This window comes from Eumetopias jubatus, unplaced genomic scaffold (genome assembly GCF_037043125.1).
Source record: "Eumetopias jubatus isolate StellerSeaLion01/CBP00866 unplaced genomic scaffold, mEumJub1_p1.0 scaffold_10, whole genome shotgun sequence".
NCBI classification, from domain to species: Eukaryota; Metazoa; Chordata; class Mammalia; order Carnivora; family Otariidae; genus Eumetopias; species Eumetopias jubatus.
This window is the reverse complement of record NW_028274816.1, coordinates 78743924-78767336: the sequence shown is the minus strand read 5'-3', so window position 1 is coordinate 78767336 and position 23413 is coordinate 78743924. Positions and strand designations below refer to the sequence as shown.

At 57.2% G+C, this 23413-nt stretch overlaps 4 protein-coding genes across 9 annotated transcripts; 2 read left to right on the top strand and 2 right to left on the bottom strand.

Moving 5' to 3' along the window:
* Positions 1–4: 4 nt before the first annotated feature.
* Positions 5–2837, top strand: PFN1 (profilin 1). The gene is made up of 3 exons (XM_028124812.2): positions 5–290; positions 1701–1893; positions 2483–2837. The coding sequence occupies exons 1-3, from the start codon at positions 159–161 to the stop codon at positions 2578–2580; spliced, it is 423 nt and encodes a 140-aa protein (XP_027980613.1). The 5' UTR covers positions 5–158; the 3' UTR covers positions 2581–2837.
* A 472-nt stretch (positions 2838–3309) lies between these two features.
* Positions 3310–7594, bottom strand: RNF167 (ring finger protein 167). 6 transcript variants are annotated; one of them, XM_028124805.2, is made up of 9 exons: positions 7120–7594; positions 6958–7038; positions 5598–5723; positions 5401–5488; positions 5114–5204; positions 4793–4898; positions 4545–4638; positions 3857–4126; positions 3310–3774 (listed from the first exon to the last, which is right to left on the bottom strand). In XM_028124805.2, the coding sequence occupies exons 1-9, from the start codon at positions 7201–7203 to the stop codon at positions 3479–3481; spliced, it is 1236 nt and encodes a 411-aa protein (XP_027980606.1). In that variant the 5' UTR covers positions 7204–7594; the 3' UTR covers positions 3310–3478. The 6 variants fall into 6 exon arrangements, with proteins under 6 accessions (XP_027980606.1, XP_027980611.1, XP_027980610.1 ...); XM_028124810.2 differs by having other exon boundaries at positions 3857–3937; XM_028124809.2 differs by lacking the exon at positions 7120–7594 and adding an exon at positions 6350–6454 and having other exon boundaries at positions 6958–7044.
* Positions 7595–8104: 510 nt separating this feature from the next.
* On the top strand, positions 8105–10937 carry SLC25A11 (solute carrier family 25 member 11). Its single transcript, XM_028124811.2, has 8 exons — positions 8105–8329; positions 8999–9151; positions 9248–9454; positions 9630–9720; positions 9797–9887; positions 9967–10066; positions 10147–10198; positions 10313–10937. The coding sequence occupies exons 1-8, from the start codon at positions 8235–8237 to the stop codon at positions 10466–10468; spliced, it is 945 nt and encodes a 314-aa protein (XP_027980612.1). The 5' UTR covers positions 8105–8234; the 3' UTR covers positions 10469–10937.
* A 1639-nt stretch (positions 10938–12576) lies between these two features.
* On the bottom strand, positions 12577–15494 carry GP1BA (glycoprotein Ib platelet subunit alpha). The gene is made up of 3 exons (XM_088028043.1): positions 15449–15494; positions 14108–15215; positions 12577–13873 (listed from the first exon to the last, which is right to left on the bottom strand). The coding sequence occupies exons 2-3, from the start codon at positions 15207–15209 to the stop codon at positions 13035–13037; spliced, it is 1941 nt and encodes a 646-aa protein (XP_087884169.1). The 5' UTR covers positions 15210–15215; positions 15449–15494; the 3' UTR covers positions 12577–13034.
* Between the last annotated feature and the right edge of the window lie 7919 nt (positions 15495–23413).

Here is a 23413-nt window from a genome sequence, read left to right as displayed (position 1 = left end):
GTGGCGGTGCGAGGGCTGCTGCACAGCTAGCGGAGCCGCGGTCCGGACGGCAGCGCGTGCCCCGAGCTCTCCGCCTCCCCCCGCCCGCCAGCCCGAGGCCCCCGAGCCCAGCCCGCGGCCCCAGCAGCAGCGCCGAGAGCAGCCCCAGAAGCAGCGCCATGGCCGGGTGGAACGCCTACATCGACAACCTCATGGCGGACGGGACCTGTCAGGACGCGGCCATCGTGGGCTATAAGGACTCGCCCTCCGTCTGGGCCGCCGTCCCCGGGAAAACCTTCGTCAACATCACGGTAGTGCGAGGCCCGCGCGCCCCGGGGCACCGGCCGGCGCGGACGCGGAGAGGGAGGGACTCGGGTGGGGGCGGGCGCGGTCCGGGGAGGGCGGCGAGGGGCCGCGACCGGGTCCTCGCCCCTGGAGGCGGCGCGGATGGCGGCCGCACGTGAGCGGGCCCCCCGCTGCGCCCGAGACCCCGCGCCCCGGGGCGGCGGCGCCCATCCCTCCCGCCGCCCCGCTCCCCGCGACGGGGCGTTACATCCGGGGCACAGGCCGGGGAGGGGCGCGCCGCCCGGTGCGGAGGCCCACTTCCGCCTCGTCCAGGGCGGGGCGGGCACGCGCGGCGGGCTCGGCCGGGCACGGACACCCGGCGGGCGCGGGGGGACCCCCGGCCCCGCTTCCGGCGGCCGGCTCGCGCCCCGCCACCATTGTTCCTGCTCCCGGCTGCGGGAGGCAGCCTCGGTCGGCCGGGGTTCCCCGCCCTCCCGGCTCCGTTAGAGAGGGCGAGGCCGCCCCACGCCCCCCCCCCCCGGGTCGGCACGCCGTGCGCCCCGCATTCCTGGGAGGCCCGTCCCGGAAGTCCCCTCGCCCTCCCTTCCCGCCATCCGGCGGGGCCCGGAGCGGGGGAACTTTGTGAGAAGTTGTAGGGCAGCGCGAGTGAAGGCACGAGGGATGACTGCCGCTGTCCCCATCACCACCTCCCCGGTCCGCACTGCCCGGAAGTGGGGAGGGGGAGCGGAAGTTCGGGAGGGGGGGAAGGGGATTTCCGGGCGGGAGGGGACCGGATGTGGGGGTTTGGGGTGTTAGGGGGAGGGGGAGAGAGGTTCCCTGGGGTGGCTAGACCTGAGAGCTGGGTGGCCGGCTCTGGCCCCGCGCCCCCTTCCCAAGTTTGCCAGCTTCCCCGGAAAGCCCCCAGGGATCCGCTTCATCCTCTCGGGGCACAGCTACCTGGACTTGGACCCTAAGTCGCTCGGAGACCCAGGCGTCCGGGCCCCTAACAACTCCTGCAGAACCTTTGACCAAATAAGGGCAAAGTTGCTTCTCCTGCTTCGCCCGCCCCCTCCCTTCCCCTCTTCGCTTCTGCTTTTCCTGAAGGAGAGTGGTGTGCATCCAAAGGCTCCCCATTCCAGGCCACGCCACTCTCCTCCCTGGCTTTGGGCTCCCTTTATTTCTTGGGTTTGCTTTAACTAGTAAATGAGACCGAAGTGTCCCGAGGAACGTGTAGTCTCTTCCTACGACCATTTTCTCGGTTGGAGGACCGTGATCTTGTGCCCAGGCTTTCAGCAAGTTTCTCAGATCCCATAGATGTGCCGAAGCGCAGGACCTACACCCCTTCTGGGGGGAGGTGTGGAGGGCAGGTGGGTCCTTGAAGCGGGCGGGAACCTCGGTGTGCTGACTTGGATGGCTGCTCTCCCTTCCCTTTCCAGCCAGCTGAGGTTGGTGTCCTGGTTGGCAAAGACCGGTCAAGTTTTTTCGTGAACGGGCTGACACTTGGGGGCCAGAAATGTTCTGTTATCCGGGACTCACTGCTGCAGGATGGGGAATTTACCATGGATCTTCGTACCAAGAGCACCGGGGGAGCCCCCACTTTCAACATCACTGTCACCATGACTGCCAAGAGTGAGTTTCCGACTCTGCACCTTCTCTTCAGCTCCGAGATCCCTCGTGTAGCTCCCGTTAGTCTTCCGGGTTCTTTTTCTGCCTGGTTCCCCAGTACGAAGGGGCTCACACCAGCCTGCTGGACGCTGGGACTCTGGATAGTTCCTGCAGTTCTCAGTTCCTTCTCTTGTAACATAAAGGTGAACTGTATTAGCTCTTAAGTTCCTTCCTGCCCCTGAGCCTTTTCAGAGGGGAAACCCTATTTTCTTGGGAGAGGTAGACGGGTGGTCAGAAGTTGGCACTGAGCTGTGTTTTGAACTCTTGTTAAGACATGGCAGGCTCCACCAGGGTTATCTCCAGCCTGAATCCCAGTCACCGGTCTGCCAGCCTTTGGGCCCTGAATTTTAGCACAGCCCCCTCCAGCTGGAAGCTTGATTGCCCCCTCTTGAAAAGCCCTATTGTTTCGGAGTGACTGACAGCCTGCCTGTGTGGGGGGGGGGGGGTTGGGAGAGAGGAGGTTGGGTTACAGCCCCCGGGGCTGGACAGCTGCTCAGCAGCTGGCGGGGGAATCGTGACACCTGGGTCCCAGCCTGCTCTCTCTCCCCTCCAGCGCTAGTCCTGCTGATGGGCAAAGAAGGTGTCCACGGAGGTATGATCAACAAGAAATGCTACGAAATGGCCTCTCACCTGCGGCGTTCCCAGTACTGACCCCGTCCGTCCCCCCCCACCGCTGCCCACGGCTTTTGCACCCCCTCCCTCCCAGATACACACACACACCATTTTTATTTTTTGGGCCATTACCCCACACCCGTTATTGCTGCCAAAACCACATGGGCTGGGGGCTGGGGCTGGATGGACAGACACCTCCCCCTACCCAAACCCCTCCTGTGTGTGGTTGGAAAACTTTTTTTGGGGGGTTTTTTGTTTTTTTTTGTTTTTCTGAATAAAAAAGATTCTACTAACAAGGTGCTGTGTGGTTTGGCCTGGCCGTCAGGAAGGACGGTCCCCGACACCAGCCCCCTTATGTCAGCCTGGGGTCAGAAGAGGGTTGAGGGCAGTAGAGTCTCGGGATCGGAGCTTCCTCAGTCCTGCCTTGGGGTGGGCACCTGCCTGAGGCCTACCTGGCCGGGCGGCCCAGCCCTCCCCCACTGGCATTCCCAGCCCTAGGTCCTCAGGGGCCCCCCGAGTTGGTAGATAATGGAAGAGTCCTCCAGACCAGAGAATGGGCCCAGGCCTGCGGGCAAGGCAGGGCCGGGTGAGTCATGGCTGTGTGGGTGGGGCTCCCCCCTCTGAGTCACAGTGAACGCCTGCCGGGTTTGTCCCCATGGCTACAGGTGATTCTCCCCCAGCACTCCCCTGCCCCTTTATGGCAAAAAAAGGGGGGTCAGTTCCCCAAGAGGGTAAGGAGTTCACGTCTGAGAATGACCTCACCCTTCCTTAGTTCGCAAAAACAATTTTATTAACCCAGTAGGTGAGGACCCAGTCCCTTTCCGCCCCCAGCCCCCTCAAGAGGGATGGAGGAAGGGAGACCCCGGGGGCAGCAATGTCCCCCATCCCTCCGCAGAGAAGAGCGGGGGGCGCGGGGGGTGTGGGGGGGAAGGGACCATCAGACCAGGAGCGCAGCCGAAGGGGAGGGGGGTGACGGTGGGGGGTCCGCTGGAGACCCCGGGAGGACGAGAGGGGTTGGAGCGAGGGAGCCAAAGGAGGTGGGAAGCGTGGGACTGGAGCCCAGAAGAGGGGTCCGTTCTGTGGCAGGCTGGTCCCCTGGACCCCCGTCGTCGTCATCACCCTCTTGCCCCTGAGCTTCGTCCTCCCCCGGACCCCGGTGGACAGGCTGCTTGCAGATGGGACAGGTCTTCCGGGTCTGGGTGAGCCAGGGGTCCACGCAGCGGCTGTGGTAGGCTGCGAGAGGCAGGAGGTGAGGCACCGGGCGCCCGCAGGGGTGGGGAGGCTGGGGACGGGGGCCAGGAAGTGAGGGCCTCACCGTGAGCACAGGGCAGTACTCTCAGCTTGTCCCCATCCTCATACTCGTCCAGGCAGATGGCACACACGTCATACTGGTCTCCTGGCGCAGGAAGACAGGCCTTGCACCGAGCCATCCTGGCCCAAGGCCCCCAAGGGCTCTGGGAGCCGCGGAGCTGAGCCCTGCCACTTACCCTCCCTGGCTTTGCGGAGCCAGGAGAAGCACTGGCAACGGGCAGGGTGAGGCCAGAGGAGGACATGAAGAATCTGGGGTCAGGAGGGAAGTGGGTTTCTGGCGGGGAGATGTAAGAGTGGGGAGATAGTGCCAGGGGCGGAAGTGGGGGGCAGGGCTTCTGCCGTAGCCTTAAATGGGAACTGGAGGCTCCAGGGCCTAGAGACCCAACCCCGCCTTACCTGTTTCTTCCTTCCCACCCCAACTCCTCCCGACTCCTTCCACCTCTCTGCTCTTTTACCACCCTCGGGGGCAAGCTCAGTCCTCCCTCTCTCCCCTCAGCTCTTCGGTTCCACCACCTGTGCTTTCTGTCCCCCACTTCCTGTCCCGACCGCACCGTCGTACGTAAGGGTAAAGAGAAGGAAAGCCGGCATCCCAGGCTGACACCCGCCACCTCTGCCCCTTGTCTCCTGAGCTCCACTTCCGCAGCACCAGGTGAGCTGTGGGAAAGGCCCCCGCCTCTCCCCAGGCCCCTCACCCTTCTGATAGTCATGTGTAGGAATCTGTTTTAGTTGTTCTTTGGTCAGTCGATTCCGCTGGAGCCGCTTCCGGTGCTGGATACAACGGACTACCTGGCGAAAGGGGGCGCGGTCGGATCCGAGTTAGGGAACAAAGCTGGGCAAATCCAGTACGACCCCCCCGCCCGACCCTCCAACCTCCCACGCACGGACCCAGTCTGGCTTGAAAGACTCCAGCTCTTCCCATCACCCTCCCTGAGCTACTCACCATCACTGCTCCCATGGCCAGAACCAGCAGGCCCACGATGCCTGTGAAGGGGATGAGGTAATACCCCAGAGGGAAGCTATTGTCTGGGACCAGAAGCACCCGAGCCCTGGGAAAAGGAAGACCAGAATCAGAGGAACGGGAGAGGCAAAGGGACGGAGTAACTGGTGCTGGACGAGGCCCACGGACAGGGAAGGAGGTGGGAGGAAAGTCTCGAGGCAGAGTGAGAAGGACCTAAGGCTGAATGGCCAAGGCACGGAGGCGTGGGCTCCAGGCTGGCATGGAAAGACTGAAGGCAGAGTGGGAAGGAGGGACGTGTCCTACCCCTTCTCGTAGACAAAGAGGGCACGCAGGTACTCGGAGCTCCTCTCCCCAATAAACACAGACGGGATCCAGATCTGCTGCTGGATTTCCTCTGCAGGGATCAGTGCATGACGCTGCAGACCCAACCCTCCACTCCGCTCCTTCGTTAACCCTGGCACTTGGCTTTTGCTCCATCCCACCCCAAGGACTAACCTGTTTTCCCCAAGGTCTCAGCCACCGCCCGCCCGCCCGCCCCGATCTGTCTGAACTCTACCGAAACCCAGCTTGTCCAGGTGCCCCAACCTTACCGCTGTTCCACACCATGTTCAGAAGCTCGTTGGAGTTCACGTTGTGGACCACAGCTGCGCCATACCCTGCCTTCTGAGCATTTAGGACCTAGGGGGACAAGGCAGGGGATAAGGGGCCATCGTGGCCCTTGCCTCCCTTTGTTCCGGGTGCCTTTTGTCACCCTCAGCTTCCCAGCTCCCACTCCACATTCAGCAACCTTGAGGTCAAAGTTGCAGTCGAATCTTCGAAGCAGGGCAATAAAGACTGACCCGTTGACCCGGGCTGGGGGTGGAGGGGCAATGGGGCTGCAGGCATTGGCCGGGTGAGCCTCCACAAGGAAGCCCTGGGGAAGAGAAGCAAACAACAGTTGGATTTCACCTCCTTAGGTTCTGCTCCCCACAGGGTCCCACCAAGCATACTGGCGGCCCCATGCTGCACACACTCTGCCCCTCGCTTCCTCACCCCTGAGCATCCCACCCCAGTCAGAAGTCCACCTCCTGAAGAGGCGAGGACATCGAACCACCACCCTTGGCCAGACCTCCCATCATCCCTCTCCCTGTCCCAGAGAAGCCTACACTCCACACTCCAAGCTAAGTCAAATTCTCCTGCCTTCCGGTTTCCCAGATCATGAACCGCCTAACTCTCCGCTCAGCCGCGTCACGCCCTCTCAAGCTCGAGTCCCGTCCCCATCTCCAGCACTCCAGCACACCGCCACAAAACATACTCCCCGCTGTTGAGAAAATGGCAAGAGGCCCCAAATGGGGTCACTGGTGCTAAGCCCCAGAGCACCAAACCAAGACCTACCCCCTAACTGAATCAGCTCCAGCCTCCCCCAGGAACGGGACTGTAAACCAGTGCATCCGGAATTAGCCGGTCAGAACTCGCGAGGTCACCTGCCCCACAGACCCCTGCCCTCCCCTGAAGAGAGCCGATCTTGCCACCATCGCTCTAACCGCTAGCATAACTTACTTGTCCTGCCACCTCGTGCCTACCAAAGTTTCTCATTTCCGTACAGCTCTCCGAAGCTCCTTTCTATCTGCTACATGGGATGCTTCCCGATTCATGAACTGTTGACTAAAGCCAATAAGACCTTGAAAATCCCCACACTTACATTACCGTTCACCACGTTCAGGGACCCAACCCCCCACCTAACGAACAGCTACACTGACACCCACGGCCCACTGAGCGCTTGCCACACGGCAGCCTTCACGACGCAGCCCTCCAAAACTGCTTATGTAACCTGACTCTGGCAATAACCCTGAGGAGACTCCTCTCGGCCCATGGTCCCATGGTCCCGGAAAGCAAACTCAGCTGCAGAGAGCGAATTAACTCGCGCGACGTCGTAAGACCCTGCTGGCAAGCGGCCCTTTGCCCCGCAGTCTCCTTCCAGCGCCGCTCCCGAGGGCCCCGAGTTGGGCCAGCAGGAGACCTGACGTCTTCTCCCTCCGGATTCCGAATCCCGCCCTACACGTGCTCCCGCGCGTGGTGCCCAACCTGCCTCCAGCTTCACGCAAGGGGCGAGGCTCCTCAACCCCCCCCCCCCGCTCCCCAGGAGAGAGGACAAAAGAGGAAATCACCTGCAGCCCCTCCTGGCTCAGGGCGGCTCCAAAGAGCGCGGGCAGGTCTGCAAAGTCCATGCTGGTATTGTGGTCCGAGGTCTGCGGACGAGCGAGCCCGTGTCGCCCCGCGCCGGCAGCCCCGCCCTCCCGCGCCCTTCCCCCACCCGCGCCTCGACTCACCGCTCGGATGAGCCCCCGCGCGGGGGACGCTCCCCACAGCACGGCGGCCACCACCACAGGGAGCGGGAAGGCCGCGGGGTGCATGGCCGCGGGCGGCGAGAGGCCGAGGAGGCCACGTCCCGGTAGCAGGAGCAGAAGCGGGGCTCTGCGCCCTCTCCGCCCCTCCTTCAGGCCCCCAGGGGTCCAACCACCCCCAGGCCCCACTCCCCAGCTACATGGGGGCGCGGGGGAGGAACCCCGAGTCCGGGAGCGGGGCACCCCACCCGGTTCGTGGAGCGGGCAGAGACGCACTAAACGTATCCTTCTCGGGTACAGGGACAAAACCGGGAGCGGGGACCGAGGCAAGCACAGGTGACAGAAAACTTCTGGGAGGGTGGGGGCGTTCGGGGAGGCGGGACTTCCGGGCAGGTGAGCTGTCTTCCTCACTGCGGGGAAGGGGCTTCCGGGAAGGAAAGGCAAGCCGCCTCCAGCACTGGGCGCTCAAGAGGAAGGACTTCCGGTCCTAAAAGGCCCGTTAAAAGAAAGGTTAGAGGCGGAGGGCGTGCCTTTGCAGATGCAGCGAGCGCCGAAGCCCCAGAAAACCATCCAGTCGTTCCCCCTCTCATGCCCCGGATCTTGGAGCTGCCCGATTTACAAACCTCCTCACGCTCTCTGACCGCCGCCGCGGCTGCGGGACCTTCAGGTCTCGCGAGAGTCCTCCCCACACTTTCTCTCCCACCCGCCGAAGGCTTGCTGCGCCTATCGCGAGAGAACCGGCCCCCATTTCCCCCCCCCCCCCCCCGTCCCCGGCTCACTCTGTCTCGCGAGATCTCCTGACACCCTCTTCATTTTCCCGCGAGTCCAATTCGGCGAAAAGTGCGTCTAAGCTATGGCTTCCTAAGCCAGCCACACCCCTTCCCGCACCCCCACTCGGAGCCCCGCCTCCGGCTCCGCCTTCCTCCCGGCCGCCTTTGCGCCGCGCGCCTGCGTCTGCGCCGGCTTCCAGCTGGGGCTGGCCGCGAGAGCCGGAGGGGCGTGCGCGCGCGCCCTCGGCCCTGTTGCGCGCGCGGTGTCACCTTGGGCGCGAGTGGGGCCGCGCGCGCACAGGACCCGGAGCCGAGGGCCACCGAGCGGCGATGGCGGCCACGGCGAGTCCCGGGGCCGGCGGGATGGACGCGAAGCCCCGCACGTCCCCGAAGTCCGTCAAGTTCCTGTTTGGAGGCCTGGCCGGGTAAGCTCAGGCCCCAGGGTTGGGAAGGGAGGAGGAAGGGACGGGTGCAGGGAACCGAGCCGGCACGGGGTCAGCGCGGTCCCAGGCGTATTGCCGAGGTCCTTGATGGGCTGCCAGGACCTTTTCACCCATCGCGGGGCCCCTGCTGGGCTGCGTGCAGGCCCGTTGCTTAGCTCTCCCGGGTCGTGTAGGGTTCCAGGTCCTTGTATGGCTCCTGTCGGGCTGCGTGAAGTCCCAGGTCACGCATGCCCACCTCTCTCTGGGGTGGACTGCATGCAGTTCTGGATCACTGCTTGACCCCCTGGGAGCTGCATGGAGCACTTTCGTTGCACGGCCCCCCGCGGGACCACTGGACTTTTAAGACCCATGGCTCTTGGCCCAGGCGGACGCTTACACACGTTAGCCACTAGCCTCCTGAACACTTAATTGTACATTCTTTTTTTTTTTTTTTTTAAGCAATCTCTACTCCCAAGGGGGGGCTTGAACTCACAGTCCTGAGATCAGGAGTTGCATGCTCTACCGACTGAGCCAGCCAGGTGCTGGCTTGAACACTTAATTAATCATGGGGCAGGCCTGGCACTTTGTGACCCCTCGTTGCCAGGTTCCGGTGGGCACTGATAGGTGGTCAAGGGACACTCGGCCCTGGATTCTGCTTCTGTCTTCTTCCAGGATGGGAGCTACAGTGTTTGTGCAGCCGCTGGATCTGGTGAAGAACCGGATGCAGCTGAGTGGGGAAGGAGCCAAGACACGAGAGTACAAAACCAGCTTCCATGCCCTCACCAGCATCCTGAGGGCAGAAGGGCTGAGGGGCATTTACACTGGGTACTGCAGCCACTGGATGCGGTGGGGGGGTGGGGGTCAGGGATGGGTTGGCAGCTCCAGACCCTGGCCTGATGCACAGACTCCTTCGCTCCCCAGGCTGTCGGCTGGCCTGCTGCGCCAGGCCACCTACACCACCACCCGCCTTGGCATCTACACGGTGCTGTTTGAGCGCCTGACCGGGGCTGACGGTACACCCCCTGGCTTTCTGCTGAAGGCCCTGATTGGCATGACTGCAGGTGCGACTGGGGCCTTTGTGGGCACACCAGCTGAGGTGGTTCTTATCCGCATGACCGCCGATGGCCGGTGAGTTCCAGGTCTGAGCCTGCCCCGGCTCCGTTCCCTGGGATCTAGAATCCGAGGACTACTTATCCCTGGTCCGGAGCAGAGCATTAACGTCCGTGTCCTGGGCCCCCTTTCTTTGCTCCTGTGGGGCAGAGTGGTCTATCCTGAGCTTGGCCTCTCCCCGCCCTCCCACCAGGCTTCCTCCTGACCAGCGCCGTGGCTACAAAAACGTGTTTAATGCCCTGATTCGAATCGCCCGGGAGGAAGGGGTCCCCACACTGTGGAGGGTGAGTGAAGGGGCTGGAGACCTTGGGGGCTTACAGGGGCGGGTCATGGCCGTCCCTGACAGCACCACCCCCACAGGGCTGCATCCCCACCATGGCTCGCGCTGTCGTTGTCAACGCGGCCCAGCTCGCCTCCTACTCCCAATCCAAGCAGTTCTTACTGGACTCAGGTGAGCCCCGGAACGGGGACCCCCGGCCGGGCCCGGGCCAACTCCGTGCTGACCGCCGTCTCTGCTTCGCCTCCCCCAGGCTACTTCTCTGACAACATCCTGTGCCACTTCTGCGCCAGCATGATCAGCGGCCTGGTCACCACCGCTGCCTCCATGCCGGTGGACATCGTCAAGACCCGGTGAGCGTGCGGGCTGGGGCCCAGGGACGTGTGGGAGGGCCCGCTTTGTGTCTCTCACGCCCCTGCCTCCTCTCCTGCAGGATTCAGAACATGAGGACGATTGACGGGAAGCCGGAATACAAGAACGGGCTGGTGAGGAAGGGGGGCTGGAGGAGGGGATGCTCTGGGAGTGCGGGGAGGGCGGTGGGGAAGCTGGACATGGCCCTGGAAGCCAGGTCCTACCCTGGCGCCCTGCCTCCTGTTTAGGATGTGCTGGTGAAGGTTGTCCGCTACGAGGGCTTCTTCAGCTTGTGGAAGGGCTTCACACCGTACTATGCCCGCCTGGGCCCCCACACCGTCCTCACCTTCATCTTCTTGGAGCAGATGAACAAGGCTTACAAGCGTCTCTTTCTCAGTGGCTGAGGCAGGCGAGGGGCCCGGGGCCAGGGTGCCAGGGCTCCCCCTTACCCATTGCTCCCACAGTCAGTGTGCCCCCGGGGGCCTGGACTCTGCTGCCCTGGGCCCTTCTATTTATTTTCCCTCCACGGTGTGGTTCCCTCCTCTGCGGTAAAGGACTCTGGTCTGTCCTACCCCTGCGCCACCTTGACCTCCTTGTTCTGATCCTCACGATCTCTCTGCCCTCGGCTGTGTCTCGGCTGGGGGGTGGGGGCGGTGGCTGGGAAACTGCCTGAAGCTCTCCGGCCTCCTCTGGGGTGTTCGTTTCGGGCATGTAGGACAGTGGAAGATCCCCCTTCTCAGTGGGTAACCCAAGGCAGGGCTGAGGGCACAGGAGATGGCAGAAGCTGTCAGGATGGCCAAAAGGCCTGCCGCAGGAGGACGTGACCTTCCACCTCACTGAGGACCTGATCAATAAATTGGATTGATGACAGCACCCCCAGATCTGTACAGTTGCAGGGGCGGGAGGGGAGGCAGCTGGACAAGGAAGCAGAGGTCCCAGGAACACAGGAACTGGAGTTTTAAAGAAAAGGTGTTAAAGGAAAGGCGCTTGCCCGTTTTATGCAAACGCTACATCAGTCTGTCTGGGTGCGGTGGCAGCAACCGACAGGTAAGGAAAACCGACATGCACACCCCGCGTGTTGCTTCCCAGCCACTTGCCCAAGAACGTCAGGGGCATGAGTCATCTCTCGGAATCCCCAGGAAAAGCCTCCGCAGCCTGGTGACTTGGGCAGAAAAGGGGACAGTCTGAGACGGGAAGGCTGAGCCGTGGGGGCAGGCGCCCAGAGCCGGGAGGCTTAAAACGGGGGGGGGGGAGGGGGGGGCAGGGACATTGGCCGGAGACTTGATCCGAGCCCCACCCTGCGGAGAGTGATGTGTCTCCAAACATCTCTTGGGGCGTCAGAGGGCACAGGAAGGTCAACTGGAAGGAGGGCTGGGCAGCGTGAGGCCCGAAGTCTTGTGAGCCTGGCCAGGGACAGGCAGGCAGTAGGTGGGAACTGTCCCCTTGGCAGAGCCGCCTCAGGAGGAGGAGAGGAGGAGCTCGGCGGCCCGGCAGCCTGGCTGGGCCCTCCCACCTCTGCCTTCCTCTTACTCACTCCTGGCGCTTGCTGGCCTGGGCCACGGTGGAGCCTGGGCCGTGTCCTTAAGAGGTTCCAGGTCCACAGGGAGAGATGGCCCAGGGGCGGGTGGGGGTGGGAGTGGAGCAGTGGACCGCTGCAGGGTAATGTGGGGGCCCTGGCCCTGCCTGGAGGAGAGAGCCATGCTGGCGGCGGTCAGATGGATGGGGCAGCACACCTGCCCGACAGGAGAGCGAAGCCTCCGCGGGGAAACCCAGGGTGGGGGGGAGGGCGGGGCAGGTGATCTCAGAGCCTGCAGCAGCGGACCACGGGGCATGGAGAACCCGTTGTAAGTCGTCAGCCGGGTGAGTGCGTAGAAGCCCTTCATGGTCAGGCTCCAGATTTGTCCTCTCTCCAGGGGAGACTTCCAAGCAGGGCAGGTGCAGTCGGGCTTTGAGGCCTGGGTCACCTGGAGAAGGGGGTTCTCAGCCTGGGGAGGCTCAGCTTTCTCTCGCATTTTCTGTGTCCCCGGCCTTGATTTGGGCTGGAGACACCACAGGAGAGACAGCCCACTCGGTGCAGTGAGGGGAAATGGCAGAGTCTAGGGGAGCAGGGGAGAAGCAGGTTCTAGTATGCGAGCCGGACACCTGCCTGGGACAGCTCGGCGCTGAGCAGAACCCACCACGCTGGCCCACGCCGTCCGGCCCACACCCACGGGGCCGCTGGCCTGGGCAGGGCGGGAGGCCGTGGGTGCGGGCAGGTGCCCACGTTGGCTCCTGGGCGGCCCGGGGCAGACGCACCTCGGCAGGGGCCGCTCCAGGGAAACCTGTGGGTTTTGAGCTGGTCCTAGTGCTTTGCAGTGGCCTGGCGGGCAGCACCGCAGGGTGAGGGGGGGCACCCCAGGCTGGTGAGCTTCTGTGGGTGAGTGATCCAACTCGGGTGGGGGCAGGTGGGGCTTCAGATGTGCGAATGACAAGTGCCCCGGACACTCTCCGTCTCCAAAGGAAACAGTTTTTTTTGAAGTTAACCTTTTTATTCTCCAAATAACACAACGGTGGAAAACTAAAAAATGCTCAACAGAAAAAGGAAAGGAAACCACCATGTTTACGCTCCCCAGGGACGATCAGGGCTCACATCTTGATACAGATCTTTCCCAGTTCTCTTCGGTACCCACGTCTGAGAATCCTGCCCTGTTCCCTTTGCTTTTTCCTCAAACTTCCTCCAAAGTGATGGTAATGACCTAGTGGTTTGTGAACCCCTCCTGCAGCATAGGGAGCTTTGTTCTATGACCCACCCTGCTCCTCTCCACCCCTGCTGCTTCGCTGAGGTTGTGCGTGTGGTACCAAGAGGCTTCTGATAAAGGAAAAGTGACTAAATCTCCCCCTGACCCTGCTGTGCTCCTTGCCCGCCCACCCCCAGCTAGATCCCAGTACAAAAGGCCATCACAGCCTCCGTGGGTCCCCAAACCACCCCCCTCAGAGACTGTGGCCAGTATACCTAATGCCCACTGTTCCCAGCAGGTCCTGACCCCGGCCCAGACTCAGGGCAGAGGGCCGCCGTCCTGCCTGGAGGGGCCCCACATGACCATCAGCCCGTACCCACAGGAAGAGGCTGGAGCGGAAAATGGGGAGTGAGCCTTGAAAGAAAAGCAGCCAGGCCCGGGGCATGGTCACTTGCTTTCCCCTCTGCAGCTCCAGATGTGTGGTGTGCGTGGCTGTGGCCAGGGCCCGTGGCCCTGCGGGCTGGGCCCAAGCCAGCAGCCGGATAAGGACCACAGAGGCAAACAGAAGCCAGAGGAGACCCAAAACATAGAAGCCCAGGGGGAGGAGACAGCAGAAGTCAGGGTTGAGCAAAGGGTCATTTCTGGAGCTCTCCAAATTCCCTTGAACCACCTCGTGGGCCTTTGGGAGGTAGACAAAGGAGGTGGTTGTTAGGTATTCCAAAATAGTAGGGAGTGAGGTTGATTCTGGGATCTCAGATGTGGTCAGTTCAGACAGGATTAGGGTTGTGGTGGGCTCTGGGGTGGTGGGGGTTGTGGTGGGGGGCGTGGTGGGCTCTGGGGTGGTGGGGGTGGCTGGAGTTGTGGTGGGCTCCGGGGTGGTGGGGGTGGTTGGAGTTGTGGTGGGCTCCGGGGTGGTGGGGGTTGTGGTGGGGGGCGTGGTGGGTTCCGGGGTGGTGGGGGTGGTTGGAGTTGTGGTGGGCTCCGGGGTGGTGGGGGTTGTGGTGGGGGTTGTGGTGGGCTCCGGGGTGGTGGGGGTTGTGGTGGGGGTTGTGGTGGGCTCCGGGGTGGTGGGGGTTGTGGTGGGGGTTGTGGTGGGCTCCGGGGTGGTGGGGGTTGTGGTGGGGGTTGTGGTGGGCTCCGGGGTGGTGGGGGTTGTGGTGGGGGTTGTGGTGGGGGTTGTGGTGGGCTCCGGGGTGGAGGGGGTGGAGGGTGTCGTAGTTTCCAGGCTGGTGGGGAGCATGAGCTCTGGAGTGGTCATGGTCATGGTGGAGGTCGTGGGGTGGGGCATGGGGGGCTTCAGGGTGGTGGGGGGTTTGGTGGAGGGTGGGGGATAGGGCATGCTGGACATGCTGGGCTCTGGGGCAGTTGGGAATCTGCTCTGTTTCTTCGTGGACTCCAGGGTGTAAGACGGATGGGACATCTGGTGGTCTGGAGAAGCAGTGGATGCCGAGTGGAGGGGGGCCCGGTGGGTTGTGTGGGCTCTGGTGTCGGTGGAGAAGCTGACCACAGCCCTGGTGGCAGGTACCTTTCCCACCTCTTCTTCTTCATAGTCATCATAACCTATGTCAACCCCGTCCCCGAGAATGGAGCAGCCCTTCCCTGGGTAGGTGTAGACGGGTGTGTTGTATGGGTTGACGCATTGCACGCTCCCCACGTTGGGAGTCATGGCCTTGACGTCGACACCCTCCTTCCATAAGTAGACATTATTGGAGTTGTCCTGCAGCCAGCGAGCGAAATAGAGGATCTCGCAGTCACAGGCCCAGGGGTTGTTGTGGAGAAAGGCGAAAGGGAGGAGGAGGTCCCCGAAGAAGCCCTTTGGGATGGTGCGCAGCCAGTTCCCTTGGAGGTAGAGGGTGTCGAGCTCCCCCAAGCCATCCAGGAGCCCCGGGGGCAGCTCATTCAACTTGTTGTCGGCCAGATTGAGCTTCCTCAGCTGGGCCACGGGCCTCAGGAGCCCCGGGGGCAGAGTCCTGAGCTTGTTGCCGCGCAGGTAGAGCTCATGGAGCCGGCTCAGGCCGTTCAGAGCACCAGGAGACAGCGCGGTCAGCTCGTTGTAGGAGGCGTCCAGGGTGGTGAGGGCTGGCAGGGCCTGTCCTAGCAAAGGCAGGCTCTTCAGCTTATTGTGGGAGACGTCCAGGGTCTCCAGCTGTGGCAGCACCCCGTCCGTGTGCAGGGTGGTCAGCTGGCTTTGACGCAGGTACAGCTGTGCAAGCTGGGTCAGGGACGCCACGGATGCTGTGGAGAAGGTGCCCAGGGGGTTCTCGCCCAGGTGAAGGATGGCTGTGTCTCTGGGCAGATCGGGAGGCAGCGCCTTCTGCCCCCTGTTGTCACAGTTCACTTCCAGCAGCCTGGTCACCTTGGAGACCTCACAGAGCAACTGGGGGTGTGAGGGGCGCGGCAGCAGGAGCAGCAACAGGAGGAGAGGCATGGGGACCTGGGGGTCATGGGAACACACGTGGGCACCTCGTGGGCGCTGGGCGTTATTCCTCCAGACTCTCGCCCCTGCTGCAGCCTCGGGGATCCCTCCAGAAACGCAGCCCCCAGACTCCTGTCCCCCCCACTGCCCTCTCCCGCCCTTGCCCCCAGAAGCCGAAACCGCCAGCCCCACGTCCTAGGTTCTTCTCCCTCCCTCAGCGGCCCTGTCCCCCAGCCCCAACTCCAGCTTACAGGCAGGCGGGAGGACCTCCGAGGGCACAGAGCTGCTCGCAGGGTGTGACTGCCGTCTCTCTCCAGCCCCAGGGAGGGCCTGGGCAGTGGCAGGAAGGGGATGGGGATGGGGAGGAAGTGCCAGCCTGATAGAGATGCCCTCCTGTGACCTGGGAGCAGTGTCCCTCCCGGACACAGGCCCTTATCACCTCCTTCCACAGCCGTCCCCAGCCCTCCTTGGGGCTCTCTTCCCCCACTTTCCATCTACACAGGACAGATTGGGAGTGGACTCCTCCAACCACCCCCGTCCCCCGGCTTCTAAGCCTCCCCAGCTGCCACTCACTCGCCCTTCCCACTTGCCAATTTTAACCCTTGCCGCCCTCTGCCTTTCTCCCTCTCTAGCACGGTTCCCCCACCCCCTGGCTCCGTTGTGGCCAAGGTCACCAGTGTCCCCCACCCTCCTACACCCACCGGGCACGTCTCCATTGCGATCCTGTTCTCTGCAGCCTGCAGACCACGGCCTCTCCCACCCTGGGCCTCGTGCCACTCACCTCCCTCTTAACCTCTCTGGCTGACGTTTCCCAGTCTTTGCAGACTCCTTCCTCTGTCCTTCCTGGAGAGTCAGCCTGCCCCAGAGTTTGGTCTTTGGCCCTCTCCTTTTCTTCTGCTACACAGACGCCTCACGTAAGTTACCCTCATTCATTCCCTTGCTGTCAGCCACCATACACCCACCCCAGGGACTCACCTCTACTCAGACCCAGACCCCTCTCCGGAGACCCAAACACCTAGGTCCCACTGCCGTTTGGATTCCTTGGGTGTCCCACAAGCATTAAAACAATATGTTCAAAACTAATCTCACCATCTCTCTCCAAATAGCTAACCCTCCTGTGTTGTCCAGCCCAGTGAATGGGGCCACCATCCGCCCATTTAGCCACTCAGTCGATACAAACAGAAACCCCGATGGTCATCCGTAACTCGTTCCCTCCTTCATCCCCCATCCAACCTGCCACCAAGTCCTGCTGGCTTGACCTCCGGATCTCTCTCTGGAATCCACTGCCACCGTCCCCAGTCCAGGACACCAGCTCTTCCCTATGGCCTCACTGCAACAGCCTCCCAGCTGGGCTCCTGATGCTCTGACCTCCCTTCCCCCCATCCCCCACTGGAGTGGTCTTCCAGAACTGCAGATCTGCTCATATCCTTCCACTGTTTGAGACTCGTCAGGTGGCTCCCTATAGCTCTGAGGTCCCTGACGTGGCATACGGGGTCCTGCATGATCCGACCCTTGCCTACCTGTCCAGCCCCATCTCTCAGCACTCCACCTTTCTTTCTTTCTTTTTTTAAAGATTTTATTTATTTGTGAGAGAATGAGAGAGCAGGAGAGGGGGGGAAGGTCAGAGGGAGAAGCAGACTCCCCGCTGAGCAGGGAGCCCGATGCGGGACTCGATCCCGGGACTCCAGGATCATGACCCGAGCCGAAGGCAGTTGCCCAACCAACTGAGCCACCCAGGCGCCCTCAGCACTCCACCTTTCACTCTAGTAGATCATTTTATTTCTTTCTTGTGCCTGGGCTCTCTTTTCACCCCTCACCCCCTTCTGCCCAACCCTTACTTATCTGGAGAGTCCCAGCCCAGAATGTCTTCCTCTGGAAAGCCTTTTAAGACTTCCCAAGACTTGGGGCACCTGGGTGGCTCAGTCGTTAAGCGTCTGCCTTCGGCTCAGGTCATGATCCCAGGGTCCTGGGATCGAGCCCCGCATGGGGCTCCCTGCTCGGCAGGAAGCCTGCTTCTCCCTCTCACACTTCTGCTTGTGTTCCTTTCTCTCACTGTCTCTCTCTCTGTCAAATAAATAAATAAAAATCTTAAAAAAAAAAAAAAAAAGACTTCCCAAGACTTGGGGCACCTGGCTGGCTCAGTTGGTGGAGCATGTGACTCTTGATCTTGGGGTCATGAGTTTGAGCCCCACGTTGGGCACAGAAATTACTTCAAAACAAAACTTCCCAAGACCAAATGAGGTGCCTATTTCAGAGAGTCAGCTACCATGTCCATTGGTCCACCACCCCTTCTAATGATTAAAATGCCCCACCGACTGTCCCCCAGCAGGGGCGTCTTCACGCAACCACATGAGTCTGCCCCTGTCTGCTCCTTTCACCACAAGCCCAATGCAGTTAATCCGTACATATGCCATTTATATAATTTGCCCACTGCAAAAAGTACTTGAGAACATGGAGAAAACAAGGAATCAAGCATCAGGAAGTGTGTGAGAGAGAGGCCGTGAGGTGGAGTGGGGCCCCTGGAGTTGCTGACTGTTGGTGTATTGGTATCAGGGTTTTTTGTTGTAAGCAACAGAAAACATCCTGGTGAGTTTAGGATGAAAGGGAATTTGTTAAACATACATTGGCCACTTTATAGACTTCCCAGTAAGGGCCAGACAACCAGACTTGGAACTGTGTAGCCCGGAACAGAATCAAGCTGCAGAACCAGTCTGGTGAGCAAAACTCTGCTCCTGCTCCAAGACCAGATCACTGAAGCCCGCACTGCTCCAGCTGCTGAGCTAGAGACTCGGTGTTACCACAACCTCCCTGTGCAGAGAGAGGATCCTGGACCACCTCCTCCTCCTTTGTGGTACCGGCTCCTGATTCAAAGTCTGGGTGTCTGTTGGCTTAGTCATACTTCTGTGACCCAGCTGCAAGGAAATCTGGGAAAGCAAGTCTGGTGGTTTCAGGTTTTGTAATAGGCCGATTCTGCTTCTCCAAATATTCCTAAATTGAAGGTTTTTGCAGACACAGAAAAGGGATTCATATGCTTTGGAACCTACTGAAAGGATCCTATATTTCATTTTCTTCACATGTTAATGTTCTGAATTTTTTTTTCTAATTTCACATCTTTGAATGCTTGGGATTAAAATTACTTGACCATTATGAATTATTCTTTTAATATAATTCTAGGTTGGTTTGCCCACATTTTACTTAGACCTCTTACATCTAAGTTAGAAAATAGAAGTGACTTGTAGATTTCTTTTGAGCGGCTTTGTCTTTTTTCTATTTGCTTGTTTGGTTTTGTTACCAGAGTTATGCTGGCTTTAGAAATTAAGTTGGAAAATTTTATATTCTCTGGAAAAGTTAGAGATCATAGGGATTTTCCATTCAATGCAGGGTTGGTAGAATTCACCTATAAAACCATCTGGACTTGATGCCATTTGGGGGATAGCTTCTGGAATACCTTTCCAATTTCTATAATTTTTGGTCTGTTGAGGTTTCTTGGGTCAATTTTGATCTTGAGTCAATTTTGGTAATTGATAGTTTCCCATAAAATATCTATTTCATGTGGCTATTCAAATTTATTATTGCAGGTTTGAACACTTATACTTTTATCATTTGTTAAAATCTCCATATCTGTAGTCATGAGCCCTAATGTTGTCTTTTCTCTCTCTCTTCCTCCCCACCCCCTCTTTTTTTCCTCACTGGACTTGCCAAAGATTATTCTATTTTACTGGACTAGTCAACAAACCAGACTTTTTAAAAAAGATTTTACTTATTTATTTGATAGAGAGAGAGAGAGCACAGCAGGGGGAGCGGCAGGCAGAAGGAGAGGGAGAAGCAGATTCCTCGCTGAGCAAGGAGCTTGATGCGGGACTCGATCCCAGGACCCTGAGATCATGACCTGAGCTGAAGGCAAACACTCAACTGACTGAGCCACCCAGGTGCCCCAAAGAACCAGATTTATTAGTTGTACTAGTCAATTGCTTTTTTTTTTCCTCTTCAGTGATAAATGTCTGCTTCCACCTTTAATAATTCTTACTTTGAGCTTATTTTCACGTTCTCTTCCTACCTTCTTGAGTTGAAATCTTAGTTCACTTATTTTCTTTTTTTTAATTTTTTTTTATTGTTCTGTTAATCACCATACGTTACATCATTAGTTTTTGATGTAGTGTTCCATGATTCATTGTTTGTGCATAACACCCAGTGCTCCACGCAGAACGTGCCCTCTTTAATACACATCACCAGGCTAACCCATCCCCCCCCCGCCTCCCCTCTAGAAACCTCAGTTTGTTTTTCAGAGTCCATCGTCTCTCATGGTTCATCTCCCCCTCTGACTTACTCCTCTTCATTCTTCCTCTCCTGCTATCTTCTTCTTTTTCTTTTTTCTTAACATATATTGCATTATTTGTTTCAGAAGTACAGATCTGTGATTCAACAGTCTTGCACAATTCACAGCGCTCACCATAGCACATACCCTCCCCAATGTCTATCACCCAGCCACCCCATCCCTCCCACCCCCCACCACTCCAGTAACACTCAGTTTGTTCCTGAGATTAAAAACTCCTCATATCAGCGAGGTCATATGATACATGTCTTTCTCTGATTGACTTATTTCACTCAGCATAACACCCTCCAGTTCCATCCATGTCGTTGCAAATGGCAAGATCTCATTCCTTTTGATGGCTGCATAATATTCCATTGTGTATATATACCACATCTTCTTTATCCATTCATCTGTCGACGGACATCTTGGCTCTTTCCACAGTTTGGCTATTGTGCACATTGCTGCTATAAACATTGGGGTACACGTACCCCTTCGGGTCCCTACATTTGTATCTTTGGGGTAAATACCCAGTAGTGCAATTGCTGGATCATATGGTAGCTCTATTTTCAACTGTTTGAGGAACCTCCATACTGTTTTCCAGAGTGGTTGCACCAGCTTGCATTCCCACCAACAGTGTAGGAGGGTTCCCCTTTCTCCACATCCCCGCCAACATCTGTCGTTTCCTGACTTGTGAATTCTAGCCATTCTGACGGGTGTGAGGTGGTATCTCATTGAGGTTTTGATTTGGATTTCCCTGATGCCGAGCGATGTTGAACACTTTTTCATGTGTCTGTTGGCCATTTGGATGTCTTCTTTGGAAAAATGTCTGTTCATGTCTTCTGCCCATTTCTTGATTGGATTATTTGTTCTTTGGGTGTTGAGTTTGATAAGTTCTTTATAGATTTTGGATACTAGCCCTTTATCTGATATGTCATTTGCAAATATTTTCTCCCATTCTGTCGGTTGTCTTTTGGTTTTGTGGACTGTTTCTTTTGCTGTGCAAAAGAATTTTATCTTGATGAAATCCCAATAGTTCATTTTTGCCCTTGCTTCCCTTGCCTTTGGCGATGTTTCTAGGAAGAAGTTGCTGCGGCTGAGGTCAAAGAGGTTGCTGCCCGTGTTCTCCTTTAGGATTTTGATGGACTCCTGTCTCACGTTTAGGTCTTTCAACCATTTGGAGTCTATTTTTGTGTGTGGTGTAAGGAAATGGTCCAGTTTCATTCTTCTGCATGTGGCTGTCCAATTTTCCCAACACCATTTGTTGAAGAGACTGTCTTTATTCCAATGGACATTCTTTCCTGCTTTGTCAAAGATGAGTTGACCATAGAGTTGAGGGTCCATTTCTGGGCTCTCTATTCTGTTCCATTGATCTATGTGCCTGTTTTTGTGCCAGTGCCATACTGTCTTGATGATGACAGCTTTGTAATAGAGCTGGAAGTCCGGAATTGTGATGCCGCCAGCTTCGCTTTTCTTTTTCAAGATTCCTCTGGCTATCCGGGGTCTCTTCTGGTTCCATACAAATTTTAGGATTATTTGTTCCATTTCTTTGAAAAAAGTGGATGGTATTTTGATGGGGATTGCATTGAATGTGTAGATTGCTCTAGGTAGCATTGACATCTTCACAATGTTTGTTCTTCCAATCCATGAGCATGGAGCGTTTTTCCATTTCTTTGTGTCTTCTTCAATTTCTTTCATGAGTATTTTATAGTTTGAGTACAGATCCTTTGCCTCTTTGGTTAAATTTATTCCTAGGTATCTTATGGTTTTGGGTGCAATTGTAAATGGGATCGACTCCTTGATTTGTCTCTCTTCTGTCTTGTTGTTGGTATATAGGAATGCCACTGATTTCTGTGCATTGATTTTATAGCCTGCTACTTGACTGAATTCCTGTATGAGTTCTAGCAGTTTTGGGGTGGAATCTTTTGGGTTTTCCACATACAGTATGATATCATCTGCAAAGAGTGAGAGTTTGACTTCTTTGCCGATTTGGATGCCTTTGATTTCTTTTTGTTGTCTGATTGCTGTGGCTAGGACTTCTAATACTATGTTGAATAGCAGTGGTGACAGTGGACATCCCTGCTGCATTCCTGACCTTAGGGGAAAAGCTGGCTTTTCCCCATTGAGAATGATATTTTAGTTCATTTATTTTCAATCTTTCCTGCTTTTCAGGTAAATCCACTTAATTCCTACTTTTCATCTGAGTACTGCTTTGTGCCACTTAACATGTTTTATCATGTGATACCTAAGGGAAATATGTGTAATTTTTTTTATCCAGCATCCATTTCTCTTGGATAAGAGGACCCCAGTTTCCTTTTGGGAGATTTCATCTCCTCAGATGAGTACAGACTTGATAGGAGTATAGAAGTAGGCACGCTGCCCTCTCGCTTTGGAAACCCAAATGTCTTTGAAAGTTCCTTCCACCGGGTACTTCCTGTCTCCACCTGAGTTTAGCTCCGGGATGTAACCTAATCATGGACAACTGTTCCCCTTGTCCTAGGATTTCAAATGGTGAATGTGGTGACAAGAAAAGAGAAAATAGAACTGGACAGTATTCATTTCAAGAAAGTGCTCAGGAAAAGTGTAGAGTGGTTCCTCCTACAAAGGCCCCATTGCCACCTGGTTCCCAGGCAATTCTGGACTGTCCACGTTCACTTGTACCCAGTGAGTCCCGCATCTTTCCAACAAGTCTCTGTTGCAGTAAGTCAGGCAGAGTTGATCTCATCCAAAGAGTCCAATTCAATGTTCTAGCTGTGGTTCATTTTTATTTTTATTTTTTTAAAGATTTTATTTATCTGAGAGAGAGAGCACATGAGAGGGGGGAGGGTCAGAGAGAGAAGCAGACTCCCTGCCGAGCAGGGAGCCCGACGCGGGACTCAATCCCGGGACTCCAGGATCATGACCTGAGCCAAAGGCAGTCGCTTAACCAACTGAGCCACCCAGGCGCCCTGTGGTTCATTTTTAAAGAGTTGGTGCAGGAGACATTAGTTGGAGGTCTACTCAAGATCCACTCAACTTTTCTTTTTTTTCTTTTGAAAAATTACTCTTTTTTTTTTTAAAGATTTTATTTATTTATTTGAGAGAGAGAGAATGAGAGATAGAGAGCACGAGAGGGAAAAGGGTCAGAGGTAGAAGCAGACTCCCTGCTGAGCAGGGAGCCCGATGCGGGACTCGATCCCGGGACTCCAGGATCATGACCTGAGCCGAAGGCAGTCGCTTAACCAACTGAGCCACCCAGGCACCCCACAATCTGGATATTGACATTGTTCTCACCATAAAGATCCCTCATATTGTCCATTTATACCCACACTCAACTTCCTTCCTACCCCCGACAACCACTGCTCTGTTCTTCATTCCTATAATCTTGTTGCATCAAGAATGTTCTATAGGGGTGCCTGGGTGGCTCAGGCCTTAAGCGTCTGCCTTCAGCTCAGGTCATGATCCCAGGGTCCTGGGATCGAGCCCCGCATCGGGCTCCCTGCTCAGTGGGAAGCCTGCTTCTCCCTCTCCCACACCCCCTGCTTGTGTTCCCTCTTTGCTGTGTCTCTCTCTGTCAAATAAATAAATAAAATCTTTAAAAAATTGTTCTATAAATGGGATCATACAGAATATGACCTTTGGGAGTCGGCTTTTTTTCACTCAGCATACTTCTGTGGAGATTCATAGTTTGTAACGTGCGTTGGTAGTTCATTTCTTTTCATTGCTGGGTAGTATTCCATTGCATGGATGTAGCACAGTTTAACCATTCAACAACTGAAGGCCATCTGGGCTGATTCCAGTTGTTAACTGTTATAAATAAATCTGCCTTAAACATTAGTGTACAGATTTTTGTGTGAACATCAGTCTTCATGTCCCTGGGAAAATGCCCAGGAGTGCAATTTCTGGGTCATATGGTAGTTGTGTGTTT

Bases quoted from the DNA above. Each gene is read 5' to 3' on its own strand.
- PFN1 (XM_028124812.2), top strand. From the start codon at position 159: ATGGCCGGGTGGAACGCCTACATCGACAACCTCATGGCGGACGGGACC. The intron at 291-1,700 runs GTAGTGCGAGGC...TTCCCTTTCCAG, and splicing joins AAACCTTCGTCAACATCACG to CCAGCTGAGGTTGGTGTCCT. The intron at 1,894-2,482 runs GTGAGTTTCCGA...TCTCCCCTCCAG, and splicing joins TGTCACCATGACTGCCAAGA to CGCTAGTCCTGCTGATGGGC.
- RNF167 (XM_028124805.2), bottom strand. From the start codon at position 7,203: ATGCACCCCGCGGCCTTCCCGCTCCCTGTGGTGGTGGCCGCCGTGCTG. The intron at 7,039-7,119 runs GTGAGTCGAGGC...GCTCGTCCGCAG, and splicing joins CGCGGGGGCTCATCCGAGCG to ACCTCGGACCACAATACCAG. The intron at 3,775-3,856 runs GTGAGGCCCTCA...TGCCTCTCGCAG, and splicing joins AGTACTGCCCTGTGCTCACG to CCTACCACAGCCGCTGCGTG.
- SLC25A11 (XM_028124811.2), top strand. From the start codon at position 8,235: ATGGCGGCCACGGCGAGTCCCGGGGCCGGCGGGATGGACGCGAAGCCC. The intron at 9,455-9,629 runs GTGAGTTCCAGG...CCCTCCCACCAG, and splicing joins CGCATGACCGCCGATGGCCG to GCTTCCTCCTGACCAGCGCC. The intron at 9,888-9,966 runs GTGAGCCCCGGA...CGCCTCCCCCAG, and splicing joins GCAGTTCTTACTGGACTCAG to GCTACTTCTCTGACAACATC.
- GP1BA (XM_088028043.1), bottom strand. From the start codon at position 15,209: ATGCCTCTCCTCCTGTTGCTGCTCCTGCTGCCGCGCCCCTCACACCCC. The intron at 13,874-14,107 runs CACCCTCCACCA...CCCCGGAGCCCA, and splicing joins GTCCAGCATGCCCTATCCCC to CCACAACCCCCACCACAACC.